This window comes from Lagopus muta, chromosome 3, assembly GCF_023343835.1.
Source record: "Lagopus muta isolate bLagMut1 chromosome 3, bLagMut1 primary, whole genome shotgun sequence".
In the NCBI taxonomy this organism is placed as follows: domain Eukaryota; kingdom Metazoa; phylum Chordata; class Aves; order Galliformes; family Phasianidae; genus Lagopus; species Lagopus muta.
Genome location: NC_064435.1, coordinates 67,338,190 through 67,356,130, shown reverse-complemented (window position 1 = coordinate 67,356,130; position 17,941 = coordinate 67,338,190). Strand labels below are relative to the sequence as shown.

Genomic DNA, 17,941 nt, shown 5'->3' with positions numbered 1-17,941 from the left:
ATTCAAAATTAAAAGACAGATCCTTAAAATTCAGGGATGTTCAAATACGGATTCAAACATTGCAGATTTGTTTAACTGGTGGTTGTAGAATAAAAAAAGTATTTTTATCATGGTACAGAGATGCCTGTGCTTAACCAAGGGAAAGACTGCGAGACATTCTCCCTTGTGTAGGATCAAAAGAGAAATTAAATACTGCTGAAAAACATATTTGCTGGCACATGTAACAGAAGCACAGACATGAATTTTACTTGCTGTCTTTCTTTAGCACAGCACATTTAAGATTTACCCCTCGCATCTCTGAAGTCCTAGTCTGAAACGTTAAAAAACTATTTTTGCATTGCATCCAGTCACTAAGCTGACATGAATAGAGTCTAACAATATATATAGTACTTCATTTGCATAGTCTATAGCAAATGCACTTAACACACTTCCACATATTGGTAGGGTGGTTTTTTTTTTTTAGGCTCAATTAAATATTAGTACAAATTAGAATGATTACTTCTGCTTTGGAAACATCTGCCTTACCATTTTAAATAGAAGTGCCTAAGGTAAAAACCAGTTTTAAAAGGTCTGATATTAAAATAGTACCCATCAGGAGAATTCTACTGAAGTAACCCAAGTAAACGTGAGTGAGGGAAAATAATCAAGCTGATGAACAACTCACTAATAAAACATCCTGCAGTTCACATATCTACAGTGCACTGCTTCTCCCTAAGTCATAAATACACTGCATGTAATGAACCTTTTAACAAAGACTGGATCCCAATCTGCAGAGAGAGTAGAAATCAGCAGAAAGCTGATCTAACGGAAATGTTAGAGCAGTATTAGGATGACAGTGAAATTCACTCATTAGTGGATTAAGAAATCTAAAATTAAAGACTTTCAATGAAATTCCAGGGCCTGAATCAGAAAAGAGAGACTACAAGCATCTGTTTGAGTTTGTAAAACAGTTCTTGATGGCTGAATCATAATTTGGCCATTGAAGGTAGGGGCAAATGTACCATAAGTGATGAGAAGACCAGAAGGAAAATGAAGGGTGAATTGGGTGGAAAAATTAACACATCAAGTTCAGCAGAGATGAAGAAAGAAATTACTTTCTACCATAAGGGTTATTACCACAGAATTAAGAAAGGCCAAAACCAGTGCACTTCAGGAAAAAAAAAAAAAGACAATATTCTTAATATTTGGCCATCTTTTATACTATGAAAGAGTTGGCCTCTTTGCCTTGATTATTTTTAAATGTAAAATCAAATTGTGAACTAAAACCACTTTTTGTTTGGATATCAGCAACTTCCCACCCTCCCCTTGCAAAAAAATTAATAAAAAATCCACATGGCCAATGCAGGTGTTCTTGCTATATATTCATACTTCCTTTTTTTCTGCAATACCTGACAAAGCAGTCACATAGTGTAAATCCTTCTTAACAATCCTTTTCAGTTTGTCATCAATGCTAAAATATTTGCTTTTGATATTTCTTAGTATTACAGCCTCTGGAGACATAGTCCTGGAGAATATAAATTTTTATTTCAAATATAGGAGATATTTAGTGCTCTTGACTGGGTGTGAGAAGAGGGGAATGATTACAATAAATAGATTTCTCTTTAGTGACTCAGAACAAAATAGGAATACTATTTTATCTTATTATCTTTAAACTTACTCCATAGCTTCCAGAAGAGCTGGTAAAAGGAACCATTACTGTGAAACTATTAAATCCTTCCCCCTTTCCTGAAAGGGAAACTGTGGCAAAGCCTGAATTCCTTACGCAAGATCATGCAATGAGTTAGTGACAAAATCAGGACTGGCAGCCAGGTCTTCTACCACTTGCTTATCTGCTAACCACAAGCTAGGCTTCCTCTTCAGTGGGTCATAAACTCAGGAGTCCATATTTGCAGGCCCTGGCACTAAGCTCAGAGCTGTAAACAAAAGCTGTAAAAAAATCTAAGAGCTCAAATTGGGCTTTCAATTATATCAAAGTGTGCTTGCGTGTGCGCACTATATGTATCTAATTCAAAACAGTTAATAATTTGTGTATATTCAACCAACAGATGCTATTTTACCTTCCTTTACTGAAAGATCTTACGCTACCTAAATTTACGGAACGTTTTGGCCTAGCATGCAAAGATACATAATCTTTTCCATGATCAATTGTTGCAGTTAGACAACATTTGCTTTGCAAATGTTTCGAAACAAAGCATAGATAAAAGAGAAAATGATACTGGAAAAGAGGTCCTCTGTCTGATTTTTCTGTTTTCCTGTAGAAAAATAATGAGCTTTACAACAGATGTATCGTATATAAAGACATACAAAACCTGTTTTGTGGCTGGGATGCTTTTCTAAGCTGGGAAGAAAAAAAAAAAAAAAAAAAAAAGATCATCAAACTGCTCTATTTAGCATCTCAATTATCTCAGGGAAAATAAAGCAACAAACAAAAAAACAACAATGGAAACATAGTGCTCCAAAGAAAAGGAAGCATATGATGAATTTAGTTTGCAGGCACATTTACAGCAGAAAACAGAAGGCTCACTGGAAACTGCACAAATACCAATGTGCAAAATAGAAACTTCAGATAAGCTGTGGAAAGAGGGTGGGATTTCCAGAAAATAGGGAAGGACTTGTTACACCCTCCTTGTCAAATTTTGCAGGATCACCACATCTTCTCTGGAGAAACAGTATGTGCAAAGGGGAAAGCTAACAGCTTTCCTTTTGGTTCTGCTTCTCCTAAGTGAAATGCTTGCCCAATTTCCTTTACAATTAGATAAATATCCAAGTCAAAAGGTCAGCTTTTCCACATGCTACTGTGCCATGTGCTTTCTCCACTGAGCCTCTGGCCACTTAAATAACTGGGAATATCACATCAGTACCTAACTTTCTCTGAACTCAATAAACATGCTGCACTAATCTTTAGGAAGCTAAAATGCTGGTGTGATGAGAACAGGCAGGATCATGTCAGCTAGCAGCTCTGAGGAGCAGCTCTCCAAAAAGATGTACAGGAGTGGAGGGCCAGATCTCTGCTGCTAAACACCACACCACGGGATGCTGCACAGCTCATATTTTTCAGTGCTGAAGGTATCCTTGGAGCTTTCACTCCAGATAAGCAGAATAAAGGCTTTTTCACAGGGCCTCACATAGGCTCACTCTGTAACCTCTCCCACCATGAGTGCTTCCTGACAGCATTGCAGTTGGAGTCCCACCACTGCTTACACATGCCCTTTGCATTCAGCCTGGGACGTGCCCTGCTGAGGCTGATCTGTTCCTCCAGTGTCAGAGCTGCAGCAAGTGCACAGAATGATGTGGGAGCAAAGCAGATTGTGCCACAACCCTGACTCTCAGCCATTAGACAACTGCCTCACAGGTATCCATCAGCCGCCGGCCTCAGCTACGTTGCCTCACAGGGATGTGTTCTCCTCTACTGCACACCTTGGCACGTTTGCTGGCATGGAGCTACAAAGCATACATCCAGGAGAAACAAACACAGAGAGTCCAGGGAGCAGAGCAGGGGGAATGGTAAATTTAATACAAAGATATTTGTGGGACAGTAAAGCACTAAAAGCTAGCCTTGTTTTAGTTTCAATCTTAACTATGAATCAGGAAAATTAGGAAAATTAGGATTTCAAACTGACTTATGGGATTTTTGAAAAAAATGTAGGACAAATTTCTAGACCTCATAGAGTTCTTCAGCCCATGTCAGGCAGAAAAATGAAATAAATGATCCAACAGTGTCACTCTCCAACCAAGATACAAGAAAGCAATATTATGTGGCACAGCAGCATCACCAGAAATGCTAACAGAAGACCTCATTCTACTCCAGTGCCCATCCCTAGCAAGATTTCAGTAGCTGCACATTCAGAGCCACAGGAAATCTCTTGAGAAAGGTATTATAACCATTTCCTCTCTTCCCTCAGACAGCTGGCCTGTAAAGTGCATACTGTTTCTGAAGAAGGAGGATTGCAATGGTATAGTGCCTTTCACTTGCCCATCCACGACACAGCTCTGTGCTCGTGCATTTCCAGGGATTTGCCAAGCAGCAGTATACACTGTTAAGATCAGATGTGCAGTCCAGCAATTTGTTGGTTCAACAAAAGGCATCGCTGAAACAAGCTGTCTGACTCAAAGAGCGTATACTTCCTGTTGTTGGCAGAAAGTGAGACTTCTCACTGTTCCCCCTTGCTTCCTTTAAAAACAGTGCCAGGAATCGATGTAAATTGGCTGCAAAGCATCTGACCCACAAAGCAGGGAAGTGAGAAACTGCAGGACTTGGGAAGATAAAGCAAGATCAGCCACCCATATTTAAACATCTTATCTATATACATATATATATTTAAATATCTTTTTTCTGGTTAATGATTTTTTGATTGCATCAGCATGCTTCCCTTGATGTTTCCAGCATCTCCTGAGAATTCTGCCCAATTCCAAAATTCACAAATCACTGCAGTGGTTTCTTTAGTCATAAAAACTATCTGCAATACCAACCACAAACAGACAGGCTTAACCCTGCCAAGACAACTCAATCAAACCTTATTGGAGGGATCATCCAGCAAGCTAACTAATTACCCAACACATAGGAGCTGACCCCTCTGGGATTTCTGTCAAATGAGTCAAGAGAAGGCCTCTGTACTGCTGCTGCAGCAGTAGTGCCAGAAATTTAAGCCTATTACGAGAGCACTAATGATTTTTACTGGAGAGACAACATGAAGAGAGCAACAAATGCCACTTGCTGTCAATGAAACATCAAATGAATTGAGTGTTGAATTAATTGGATTCAGCCCCCTGCTACCTATCTAAACTGTCTGGAGATCATGAAATGAATACTACACATACCTGCTCTTTTTTTTTTTTTCTCTTCTGCTATTAAAGTCCTAAAAACAAGGACATGCATCCATACAGATGAAATGTGTCAGGATTTTCACCTATTTGCACAACTGCAGTATAACACTGCAGCCTGAGATGCACGCTAGAATTAATTTTTATATGCCCTGTTTATTAACAAATAGTTCTAGGGATGCTAAGCTGGTTTACATAGCTCCCTGCACAAAATTAAATTAAATAAATAAAATAAAATAATAATATAATAAGTAAATAAAAATTTAAAAAATCTAAGTCCACCAAGCGAATCATCAGTTATCCTAAATTAAGTAACAATAACAAGTCATTCATACTGCATGATTTTAACTGGCAAAAGAAGGGAATAACTTTGACTCCTCTTGGTCTTTCCTTAAGAAATGGTGTGGACTTCTTTGGGAAAAGATCTCCATCTGGTGGCAGGCTATAAAAAGATCAAGTCAACACTACAGGCATTACTTTCCCTTACAAAGACTGAAGTTAACCAGACATGGAGTGGACTCATTGTAAGTTTTTCCTCCATAAAGTTCTAAAACTTATATAAGATATACTGAGCAAGGCTTCTTTTAGTTTTGTCGAGGCTGTCCTAAATGCATGTCTCACTATTAAATACTCGCTTTCTCCTGTGCAGTGTGCTTTCTAGGCACTGCTAGATATTTCTTCCTCTCTTTCTCCCCTCAACGCAACCCACCAACTGCAGCAGATGGGTAAGAGAATGAAGAATACAGGCAATAATTTTGTAGTTAAACCTGTGAATACCATTTTTGGGTAAATCTGTATAATTTCTGGAGCAGGTGAAATGGATCCAATACAACTTGCCTCCCCAAGGCTTTGTAAGCTTTAGTCCAAGGACATAAGTGCACCTCAAGAGTGGCTGTCCCACATGGGGGCACCAGTAAGGCTGTTATCACATCCACCACTCTCCAAGAGTTAGGATTTAAGTTTATAGATTTATAGCCAATTCTAGGCATTCAGCCTAGAAACCTAAGTAACCTAACATTTGCAAGCTCTATGACATTCACAGACACAGCATTAGCACACACCGCTAGTGGATAACATCAAAAGTTTCTGAAAAATTGATCTTGAGGTTCTTGCATTGCTTTGGTGCAAAACTTCTGATTTTAGAGCAACTTCTGCTATCACATTTTAATTACTACTTTTTTTTCAATCAACTGTAAGACTTACTGTCATATGGCAGTAGGGCACCACGTTAAGCAATTTATCAATAAGCTGGTTGAAAAAAATCACTACAACATGTCCAGAAAATAACAGACTAAGAACAGAATGTAGGAACAAATTTCCTACTACTTCTTCCCTTGTTGCTACAAGCATATTTTCTACCCTCTCCTTCCCTGCTGTTATAGGTACAGCAGTGCAGAGTTTTGGTGACTTTCTAGAAAATGCAGTTTTTATTTTTTCTAGTCTTACACCATAAATACCAAATAGACACTTTCATACAATGCTTAGCCATCAACAGATACTGAAAAGATACTGTCATTGCTGAAGTACTTAAAAATACACCTTTATTATATTTTTATATATTATCAGTTTTCCCACAACACTTTCCAATTTTCTTTCTTGACTTCTTTTAAGTTTTCTCCCTTTCTTCTAGTTAGATGTCAAGTTAGGGCATCCAGAACAGCTTGCAGAAACCATTTCGTGGAATGTACACTCCTTCTGAAAAAAAAGTCTCTCTTCAGAATTTAAGAAAAGAGGCTATATTCTTCACTGCAAGAGATTTATATCCATTCTGGCAAGCCATGCCAGTATCTCCAATTTGTCATCCATCCCCGTTGGGTTTAGCAGGAGGGCTGAGAGCAGCAACTTCTTCTGGCACAACGGCTAAACACAAATTGGATGTTTCCATCTAACTAAACACAAATTGCTAAACACAAATGGAATCTGTCAGCTACCACAGTTCAAAACCCAGTGCTCTACAGACTGCAACTACTTGTTACTACATACAACGCGACTGTGGGCTGCAAACTCAGGCAGCTGAGGAATGGAAAGGCAATAATTTCTTCTAACTTGAATCACCATATCTTGTAAATAATTGGTATGCAAGAAATGCAATATACTGAGAGCATTCAAACTCCCTATGTCAATCTCACATCTTTTATTTTTATATTAGAAAAAAAAATCCACAGCTGACATAATAATAAAGGCCAAAGTTCTCCTTCTTCGGGGTGTTATATACATTAGCAGAAGTTGCTGCATGAAAACTCTTATAAGAAATTTTGACTACATCAGATTTGCAAGTGTAAGCAGTCATTAGTTGAAATGGGTACCAAATATAAGATGCCACATTAACCATGAAGTCTACAAGCTACTTTAGCTGAAATAAAGCTGTGCTCTGGTCTGAACATAGGCTTAGTGTTGAAAAGAATTTAAGACCACATGCCCCTCTTACTCCTAGTTAGGATTTACTATATTCTGACTCCCACCCAGCTAATGACGCCAGTCATGCCCACATGGAGAAATGGCAATCTTTCTCTCCCATAGTAACTTACCATGAGGAGGTACTGTATCATCTCTCTTCCACCCAAAAAGCATATTCAGTTTCTTCTTCAACATGTCTGCAGTTGATATTCACTTTCCTCAAGCCTTGCCTTCTGGAAAACATTGCCTTTTGCTTGCTGCTGCAATTTCCTCCAGAAGAAAACAACTTAATAGCCCTCTTGAGCAGGTAATATGCCTTGGCAACACGGGAGTTAATTACCTTCCGTGAGTCTTTCAAGAGTCTTCTGCGACTCTTACAATATAAATTATTAAATTATTGCAATACCAGTGCAGTTAATTGTAAAACCGTTTTCACAGTGCAGTTATAGCCGAACTGAAAGACCATCAAAAATTTTGCACAAGTCCTTCCTGCATCAGTGTCACTGTTTTCCTTAGCGACTTCAGTGATAGAAAAGAGAGGTTCCACTGCATAACTTTGTTGTTGGCAAAGTTGGGAAAGATGAAGAAATGCAACAATTTCTGAACAATTTTCTGAAGATGACCTATAATGTAAAGAGAAAAAACAAGCATCATACTCCAATGAATACTTCACCTGTCACGCACATTCAGACCTTCAGTTCTACACTAGTTCCAACCCTTGTCATTGATGAGCACTGTCCTAGTTGAGCTAAATCAATGTGGGAGAGAGATGAACCCACAGAAGCGATCAGAATTCTAATGGACAGGACATCTTTAGAAAGATGTAGAAGATGTGTGTGGTCCAGATAGTATAATAATATCAAGTGACAGCAGATATCAACAGTAGTGGCTAAGAAGGTGATGAGTAGAGCTTTCCCCGCATCAGTGAGTAATAAGAATAGGATAAGGCAGAAAAAGTGTACATTATACTAACAGAGATGAGGCATTAGGGAAGAATCTTGCCTTCCTTCAATCATGCTAGAGAAGAATCAGGTCAAGAGAACTGTTTTACAAATAATGAACATTAAATATTTACCGAATTGTGTTTGCATAGCAGCAAATGCTGTATGTAGAGCAGATCCTAGATATCATCACATGATCACATGCATTCAAAGTAAAGTCAGCTTATGTCCAAGAAGAGACAAATAGTTTTACAATTGTTGGAGAAGGGCAAAACAAGTACCAGGAATCACAAAAACTAATTCACATGAATTCTGTGTGAAATCAGAATTTTGTGATCTCTTAGAGCGCTTCCCAGACTTGTAATTTTATAATAACACAATTTTGGCACTTCACATGAACTTTCTGACTTAATAGGACTAAAGCAGGTAATACTGATTCATCAGTACAATTTTAGCTTATAGCTACAGCACTGTACAATTGCTTTGCTGCAGTTAAGATAAAGAATGGCAATAAAATATTAACAAGTAAAGAAATCTATGCCTTGAAAATTTCATATCATCAGCATCTTCACTAAGCATTATAATTATGTGAGTTGTTCCCCTGAAGGCATCTATATTGGGTGCAGGTGTCAAGGTTTTGGTAGTGGGTGGGGAGGTACGGGTGGCCTCCCATGTGAAGAGGTCAGGGCTTGCCCTGTGGCAGATACAGCTGGTTCCAGTTGTCATCACAGTGAACTCTCTATAGAACACAGCTGAGCTCATCAGCTACACGTATGGTGTTTCTGGGAAAAAAAAAACATGTTTAAGGAACAGGATGGGAAAACAAGACAAAGAGAGCTCTAGGAGGAAGAAATGAGAAGAGTGAGAAACAGCAAAATGAATGCAAAGTTCAAAGAGAAAGGCAGAAATGCAGTTATTTGCTGGACTGCAAAGCAACGCTGTTGACCTTACAGAGCTCATGCTGGAGTAGATATCAGATATCCCTGAAAAAAACTGGTGTTCTGGAAGCTTATGCTAGAGCAGAGGGAAAGCATAAGAGGGAAGGGGCTACAGAGAGGAACCTCTGTGTGCTGACCATAACGTCTCTGCTGTACCACCTGGAGAGAAGAGTGGAAGTGAAGTTTAAAGCAGCAGGGAAGAAAGCGGTTGTTAGAACGTTCGCCTTTGTTTTTCACTACCCAAATCTCTTCTGACAATAAACTTATTTTCCTTAGATTTAATCAGTTTTGCTCACAACACTAACTGATAAGCCATCTGTCATTATCTGAACCCACTACCTCTCTTTTCTGCTCTATTCCATAGGCAGGGGAACAAGCAAGCAGATGTGTGGTCATGTGGCTGTTAGCAAAGCTACCCCACCAGTATCTCTGTAGTTAAAGGAACTGCTCCTAAGACTTCTTTCAAAAGCATCCCAAACCTGAGCTATCATTTAAATATAAAAGGAAAGTGTGCTAATGAGCTTGAAGACAAGTGCAAGGCATTCTTTGTGTAATAGCAGTTCTCAGCATCTTCTTAGTAAACACAAGTGCTCACCATGACCAATCTGCTCTTTCCAAAAAAATTATAACTTTTATAGGAATTTTTTTTTTTTGCTTGTTCATTTGATGCTTTTGTTGCTGATGTTTGTTTTGTGTCTTTATTTTTATTTTTATTTTTTTTCCAGTTACCTGCTGGTTTGGGAGTAGTAATGTCTAATAGAAAAACAAAAATTGCATTATTTCAACTGGACAATCTTACCAACGCACTTAGAGGCCAGTCTGTTTTTCATCCACGTGCCATTAGTAAATGACAATCATTGCTGCTTCATCAGCTTTTTCCCTACTTGTGTTGGCACAGTTTTCTATAAATGTACATTCATCTACAGATTTCAAAATGCTCCAAGACAATTTAGCTATACAAGATGCACTGACAGGGTGAAAAGAGTGTGGATTGCAATGATTATTAAAAAGAGCTCACCTTTCCAGGACTGAAATGATTTACCTTTATTTACGAGAAACTAAGAGATTGTGCAACAAACGTTGCTGACCCACAAAACCAAAGGAGAGTCCTGCATTTCTAAGTTCAGCCAGCCAAAAAGAATAAATAATGAAGTACATAAGTTTCTGTATACAATAAACAGGTCCATTAAAATGGATTTATCTGCACCATTTCCCTTAAATTGCAATCATGCCCCACTTTTGTGCAATTTTCTCTATTTTTGTGAAATTATGCTACAAGGGAATCAAATTTTGGGTGGCACTGTTATAGTGGGTTATGAAATACATATTGGGCTAATATTGAAGTCCTGCTGACTTGAATCCCGCAGCAAAGCCTGAATATTGCTAGATGGCTGAAGAGACTGCCATATAGTTGCATCAGTACAAAGAAAAGAAGAAAAAAGAAAGTTTCTTTTCTTCTACATGAACTTCATGGTCATGACACGAACAAAGCACGCTCATGTTGTTCAGGACTACAGAGTAATAAACAGCATAAGCAGCTGGAGGACGAATGCTGCTATCTGGTGCTGCGGTTCCATCTTTTCTCTCTTTCACAAGTTCTCTTTTGCAGAAATAAATGCAGCAGCATCGCAATTCTTTCCCAGTCCTTGCCATCTTAGGAGGCACTTTACTGTCTATCGTCACATGCATTCTCACTTGTCTTTCCAGTAAAGCCCTCTATTAAAAAAGAAGTTTTCAGCATAAAGATGGCAATTACGTAAGATGATGAAGTTTTTATTACTCTTGAACAACTCTTGAGATTTACTAAAACAGTTAAAATTCTCTGGGGTTTTTACTCAGATATTAAAGAACATATTTTCACTGGGGTTTAAGATCTTTGCAGACAGCAGACATATTCCCTAAAGCACATTTATTGCTCCCCAACATGAGCTATATGAGCCTAAAGTGACACAAATTGTTTATTTTTATAACCAAATCTACTTCCACTATTTCAAAAATTAAGATAAATTCGCATACCTGAATTTTTATGTCTCTGCAAAACCATTCCTCACACAGCCCATGCTTCTGAAGACACAAACTAGAACTGATTGTTAGGGCTTATTGTGATTAAACAAAAAGAAATGCTAAACTTTCCAAATTATTCCAAAATTAAGCTTCGCTAGTCTCATAGCTTTCTGCAGTTCCCAAATGGCTTTAAAAAATGTTAGCTAAACAGCATCAATAATTTATCCCACTTTAGAAAAATCTTATGACTAGCTTTTAAGATCAGCTTTTTCCTAATAGAAGGAGAAATGCTTCAGAGAAAGTGAAAATAAACCCCAGATACCACTGTAGTCAGCCCTACAAAAATGAAAGCATTTCACATATTTTCAGTTCAACTCTATCCAGCCAGTGGGCAAGGATGGATTATTTGAACAAAATGGCAGAGCCTTTCTTCAAGCCCTTAGGTAAGAATACAAAATAGAACCTAGTTAGTAATTTTACCACAGTTATTAGAAAACATTTTAAGTAGTTGACTTTGGGACACAGCGTTTCTTCTTCCTATCTAACAGCATAAACAGCACTACAGACAGCCCTATTTCATTTCTTGTCTCCACATGAACAGGATTGAACCTCACCAGCAGTACACCCAGGCCTCCTCACTCCCTCACTTCACAAGAGCACCATGTTCACAGGTCCTTCAAGCATTGCCATAGGATCTAAGTTCATGCAATAGTCATAGCAAAACTCTGAGCCTCCTCTTCATAGAATCACAGAATAGCCTAAATTGAAAAGGATCACAATGATCATCTAGTGTCAACCCCCTGCTATGAGCAGGATCACCAACCACTAGACCAGGCTGCCCAGAGCCTGCCCAGAGCCACATCCAGCCTAGCCTTGAATGCTTGCAGGGATGGAGGCAACTTCTCTGCCAAAAGGCCATACTTTGGTTCATTCCAGATGCTACTTTCCTCCCATTTGCATTTGCAATTTCCATTTGCAGTCCAACCTGAAGATTGCTAGTAATTTTTTCTAGAGAAGTTTGTGCAGACATGAGGAATCACATCACCCTACCCCTACACAATGGAAAGTCCATGGCTGGCCCTGGGAGCCTACAGCCCCCTATGACTCTTGGCCTCTTCTACAGTTGTTGGTGCCCTCCAGATGAGGCATGGCATGCACACAGACACAGAATAGAAAACAAAGTCAAACAGAAAAGCAATCAGAAAGAGAGTTTAATAACAACCTGGGAATAGGCTACAGTGATGTAGGCAGGTCTCAGTCAAACAACACCACTATTTACACGACACTGTTCTCTTTCCTCCCCCCTTCTATTTTTCCATGAGTTTCTTTCCTCATCCACCATGATTCTTTCCTTCCTGTGTTCCTGTCTCCCTTCCAACTCATTGTGCCCCCGAGTTTCCCCATTAGCTCCAGCTTTGCTACACCCCTAACCAAATTATTTAGTTCTGATATCATCTTCCCCTTAACATCAGTGAAACTCATCCATCCATCCTTCACAGCAGCTCTCTGTAATTCCTCAGTTTTTTCAATGAGCTACACCTCATGCCAACACCTGGACATCTGGCTGCGTAAATTTAGAGTGTTTATTACAAAGACAGATAAAAACAAAAAGCAGCATGGATACACTAAATGATCACAGGTTTAATACATAACAGTGCTAAAGAACTGTTTCTGCAAAAGTTACAATGCAACTATCTGCCACAGCCAAATGTCCGGTTCCAGGTTTCATACAGCTCCAGGTCCTTCGAGGACACGCTAGGCCGCACGGTTCCAAAGGCACTCTCAAAGTCAACAAAAGCAATGGGTCGTACTTGCTCTGGCATGATGGTTGTGATATCCATGGACTGAAGACTGCGGATAGGGCCCAGAGAAGCTTCACGACACAGCTGTGTCATGTCTGCCCCAGAAAACCCATCTGATTGCTTAACTATAAGCTCGATTTCCTCTTCACTGAGACAGCTGTGCTCCTTTGACATCAGACGAGTAACAATCTGCTTTCTAGCTGAAGCTTCTGGAAGAGGAATGTAGAGTCTCTTCACAAGTCTCCTTCGGGCAGCCTCATCAATTTCCTGGGGCCGATTCGTTGCACCAACCACCAGAATACGATCTTCAGAGGAGGTTGTTGCCCCATCTAACTGGACCAGAAACTCAGTTTTTATTCTCCTTGAAGACTCATGCTCCCCATCCCCACGCTGAGACAACAGAGAATCAATCTCATCAATGAAAATCACTGCTGGCTGTTGACATCGTGCCACAGCAAACAGTGCACGGACCATCTTTTCCCCCTCACCTACCCATTTGGAAGTCAGAGAAGAGGCACTGATGCTAAAAAAAGTAGCTCCAGACTGGCAAGCAATGCACTTGCCTATGAGAGTTTTCCCAGTTCCAGGGGGGCCAAAGAGAAGAATTCCTTTAGGAGGACCACGTAACCCAGTAAAGATGTCTGGCCTCAGCATAGGCCAGACTACAATTTCTTTTATTGTCGCTTTAGCAAATTCAACTCCAGCAATGTCATCCCAGTTCACAGGAGGCCCATGGTCCATGATCTCATGCATAATGAGTTCCACCATTTTTGGTTCTATACTTTTCAGTCGTTCATCTACAGGAAGTAAAGGATCCGCTGGCCCTCTGGCATGAGGCTTACACTGCATTCCTCCGTTTTCATTTCCATCCTGTTTTGGGACTGGAGGAACAAACTTGCTAAATGGACCCCGAGATCTACCAGCACCCAGTGACTTTTTTACACCTCCATATGTTGAGACTGGTGCACGCTGTTGTAGACTCTGAGGTTTCTTTTGCTGATCCACCCACAGCTGTTCTTTGGCAGTTCTAAAACCAGGAACACCACTCTCTTCAATTCCATTTCTATTCCCGGAAAAACTGTTGGCTTCCATAGTACTGGAAGCCTGGCATGGAGCAAGACTAGAAGTGGAAGTGCTGCCTTTATCAGTCAAGCCATAAAATGCTTTTCTTTTCCCAGACCATGCTTGTACAGCTGACTGATTGGGAAGAGACAAATTTTGTCCATCACTACAGTTACCTGGAATTTTCAGAGAAGGACCACTTGTCATTTCTTTATTTCCAAACAGCGGTGCCGCCTGGAACCCCGTATGAATCTGTTCACTTAAGGAGGCAGAAGACACAGGAAGTATATCTGAAGTTTTGGTCACAGGAGGCACACTGCTTTGGAGAGACTTTGAAGACAAGGGATGCTCAAGGAGATGTGGGCCCCGACCTGTACTTTTTGATGAGCTAGCACAGCGTTCACCCTCACCGGTGCTGCTGAAGGCACTGAGCCTGGGAAGGCCTGGAGCAGCAGAGGCACTGACCCCTTTATCAGCTAGTACAAGGGCATCTGCTGGTGCCATCTGAGAGCTCTGGACATTTTTGCCAGCCTGCATCCTCTCCTGCACACACTTCAAACCAAATACATTCTCTGTTGTCAAGGCAGATTGCCACTTGTCACTGTCATTTTGTTGACACTTTGCCAAAGTCAAAATGTTTTCAGCATAGTTATTCAAGCCAGTCTCTATGTTGTCAGAGTCAATAATTGCAGAGTATTTCTCTGCGTATTTTTTAAAGAGGTTGGCAGCACAGACCTGAGAGATCTCAGAGTTTGCCCATGCATACTGAATACGCAGAATTTTGGCACGGTACTCATCAGCCTTCTGTCCGGGTGTGCAGGTGCCAGAGGCAATAGCAAAGTAACTTTTCTGCCAGTCGCTCAGGTGCACGGTGCCATGCATCGGGGCCTCCATCACTGACACTGAAACAGACATAAAAATACCTGTTGTTACAAAAAATGTTTCACAGCTGCTTACTTGGCTGCTTGCCCCTTTTTGAATTGCAAATAAATGAAAACACACATCATTTTTAATTGAGTGCAGCAGAACTTATAAGTTGCTTAGCCAGAATGGCCACTCTACAAAAAGGAAGCAGCACTGTAGGAAAAGCCACTTACACTGCTCCTCTTCTTCCTTGTTCAAAGAAAGAAAAGAAGAATAAAAAAAAAAAGGAGAAAAAAGAAAAAAGAGAGGAAAAGTTTGCTTTTAACCTGTAGCCTCCTGGGGAAGTAACTAGACTGCAAAGAATGCTAACAGATGGCCAAGCAAAAACCAACTTTGTTAAATGAAATCAGCAATGCTTTTGCTTCTATTTGACAAGACAGTGCACAGTGCAGAGGAGGTCTGAGTACAGGTCATTGTTAAAAAGATGACAGTGATGGCAATAAAACAGGAACAACAAAGTTATTGAGTAAAACTATTCGCAAACTGTGAGGGGAGGAAAAATTGCAATGAATAGGCTTGATTAAATAGATTTGTAGCAAATGTTTGTAACTACTTATTCCATTTAGAACATACTAAATCCCCCCCTCAGGTTTATATTCCTGAGAAAGGCCTTGTCTGCTTACAGCAATATTCACTTTTCAATTTCATACTTCATAATTTAAATTCCTTCTGCTGCTGTTAAGTTCAAAAAATAAGAAAGATGAGTCTTGGCTCAGAAGGGGCATTTTACTAGCTTTGAAAAGATCAGACCATGTTTTTGATGTGATTTCACAGTAGTCTCTCTGTGGTCACATGCAGAAATATCTCTGATAAGGGCCAGGACTCAGTAGTTGATGAAGAAGCAAAAGCAAAATTAGAGAAGTCTACTGCTGCTTCTGCAGGGTTTACACTGTTCTGATAGGCAATTCTCATATTCTGATCTGTCCATAGAGCACTTCCTCAACATGGCTGAAATACATTAAATTCTAACATCTGTCTGTTCATCTCAATGTGCACGGGGTTTTTCCAACGAGAAAAGAAAACAAACAAAAACTGTTAAGGTGGAGGTCGGTATGTTATCTCTCTCAGCAAACAGAATACAAGCCTCTGCATCCAGCTGCAGATTCAAGCACAGATTCACACTGGTAGAAGCAGCACACAAATGCAGATTAATAACAAAGCGTGCAGAATACAAGGCTGCCAAGAAACACTGGGGATGGGGAGACGTCCCACTCTTTTTACTTAAAAATAAAACACTTTGCCCAGCGACTGCATCACCGAAGCACCACAGTGAGCACAACGCGATGTGGTTTTCAGCCCAACTTCGTAGGGCTGTTTAGGGAAACCAACACACGACAGCAGCCAACACACGCGCCGGGCCGCCAGCGGGCACCACTCCAGCAGGCTGCACGCCAACCGCCGTGCCGTGCCGTGCCGTGCCGCCCCGCTCCAGGAAGGCTCCAGGACCCGTCCCGCCCGCAACCCAGGGCAGGGGCAGTCCCTCACCGGCACCGCTCCCAGCAGGCCAAGCCCGCCCAGCCAGGACTCGCTTCTCCATCCCTGGCCGAAGGGACGCCCCGAAATGTGCTCCTCACTCCTGAGGCGAGGAGGCCTAACGGTCACCAATCGCTCCAGAGGACGGAGCACAGCGCACCACGATACATCCACGCACCCAGCCCGCACCACGAGCACCCACCGGCCGCGGCGGCCTACAACCGCCCCTGTAGATCCCGCGCGCGCTCTGCCTCAGACCCCGCCCCCCACGTCCCGCCCTACCAATCGGATAGCAGCGTTGTGGCAGACGCAACCAATCGGAAGGTTAGGGCGGGGGGGAAGGGGGAAGGTTCGCTGCGACAACGTCATCGGCTCGAGCTTAGAGGCGGCCAGGAGGCGGGCGCGCGGGCCTTCCCGCTCCCTATTGGCTGCGGCTGCGGCGGGCGCCCACCAATGGGCGCGGGCTGCGCGCCTCGCGGTAACGCCTTCCGCGGCGCTGTGGCGGCTGGTGCCAGATGGACTGGGCTGTGGTGTGGTGTGACAGCGAGCTCTTCAGAAGGACACTGCTAAAAAGGAAACGTCCCGCAGGAGCTCCTGGATGCCCCGTAGTTGGTTCAGAGAACAGGTTAAAAATCACTGGTGGTGAAGTTGGAATGCCACAGTGATCTGAGGAGATGGTACCCCTTACAGTGGATGTGGGCAAAACGGGAAAGGTTGGGCTTAACAGCAGAGACAGACAACAGCCATGGTTTTCTTTTCCTTTATTAGTGCTGCTCATAAAACCAACATGTCAGTTTGACAGACTTCGGACAGAGATTTAAAGGAACCGCACGGCTCACAAAAAAAAAACACCAAACACAAGATGACTTTTCCAGTCGGGTTACAGGGTCTCCACAGATGTCACTTACATACCACCACCCTCTGCTTATGTGACAGACACAGTGATAACAGTGACAACCAACCACAGGCATAATCTGACACACAGAAGCAAGAGAAAACTAGACGTACCAATTTCAGTGCAGTCTGGGGTAGGGTTTCACATAGAATCATGGAATCATTGTGGTTGGAAAAGACCCCTAAGATCATCCAGTCCGACCATCTGCCCATCCCACCATGCCCACTGACCGTGTCCCTCAGTGCCACGTCCACTCATTTACTGAACACTCCAAGGACTCCACCACCTCCCTGGGCAACTTACAGCCACTACCCCTCATGTTAAGCATATTAGCAACACCTTTCATAGCTACATATTTTCAGTATCTCACCATCAGTAATAAAACATAACCTGCCATGATGAAGAGTGTAAGTGTTGTAGCCTTCCACTCTTTTTTTGTTGTTGTTGTTAAAGAATCTACATGGTTACTGAAAAGTTATGTTTTCCCCTTCTTCTCCAGTAGCTGCACAGCATCCTTTGAGAGGTGGGTATTCTACTAAAGTGCTTTGCTGAGATTTTGTAATTATCTTTAACAGCATCAATCAGAACAGACTGCATTAGCTTTTGAACACAAGGCGCAGAGATAAAGGTTCACATATTAACTATTCATAGATACAGTGTTTCTCCCACCAAAAGTCATTTCAC

At 41.4% G+C, this 17,941-nt stretch overlaps 1 protein-coding gene across 3 annotated transcripts; it reads right to left on the bottom strand.

Moving 5' to 3' along the window:
• Positions 1 to 11,078: 11,078 nt before the first annotated feature.
• FIGNL1 (fidgetin like 1) lies at positions 11,079 to 16,704 on the bottom strand. Of its 3 annotated transcripts, none has more exons than XM_048940077.1 (2): positions 16,645 to 16,704; positions 11,079 to 14,867 (listed from the first exon to the last, which is right to left on the bottom strand). In XM_048940077.1, the coding sequence occupies exon 2, from the start codon at positions 14,857 to 14,859 to the stop codon at positions 12,793 to 12,795; it is 2,067 nt and encodes a 688-aa protein (XP_048796034.1). In that variant the 5' UTR covers positions 14,860 to 14,867; positions 16,645 to 16,704; the 3' UTR covers positions 11,079 to 12,792. The 3 variants fall into 3 exon arrangements, with proteins under 3 accessions (XP_048796034.1, XP_048796033.1, XP_048796032.1); XM_048940076.1 differs by lacking the exon at positions 16,645 to 16,704 and adding an exon at positions 16,565 to 16,618; XM_048940075.1 differs by lacking the exon at positions 16,645 to 16,704 and adding an exon at positions 16,375 to 16,558.
• Positions 16,705 to 17,941: the final 1,237 nt, after the last annotated feature.

Coding starts and splice junctions, on each gene's coding strand:
- FIGNL1 (XM_048940075.1), bottom strand. CDS start 16,426: ATGGAGAAGCGAGTCCTGGCTGGGCGGGCTTGGCCTGCTGGGAGCGGT. Junction 14,868..16,374: donor GCCTGCTGGGAGCGGTGCCG/GTGAGGGACTGC, acceptor TGTCTGTTTCAG/TGTCAGTGATGGAGGCCCCG.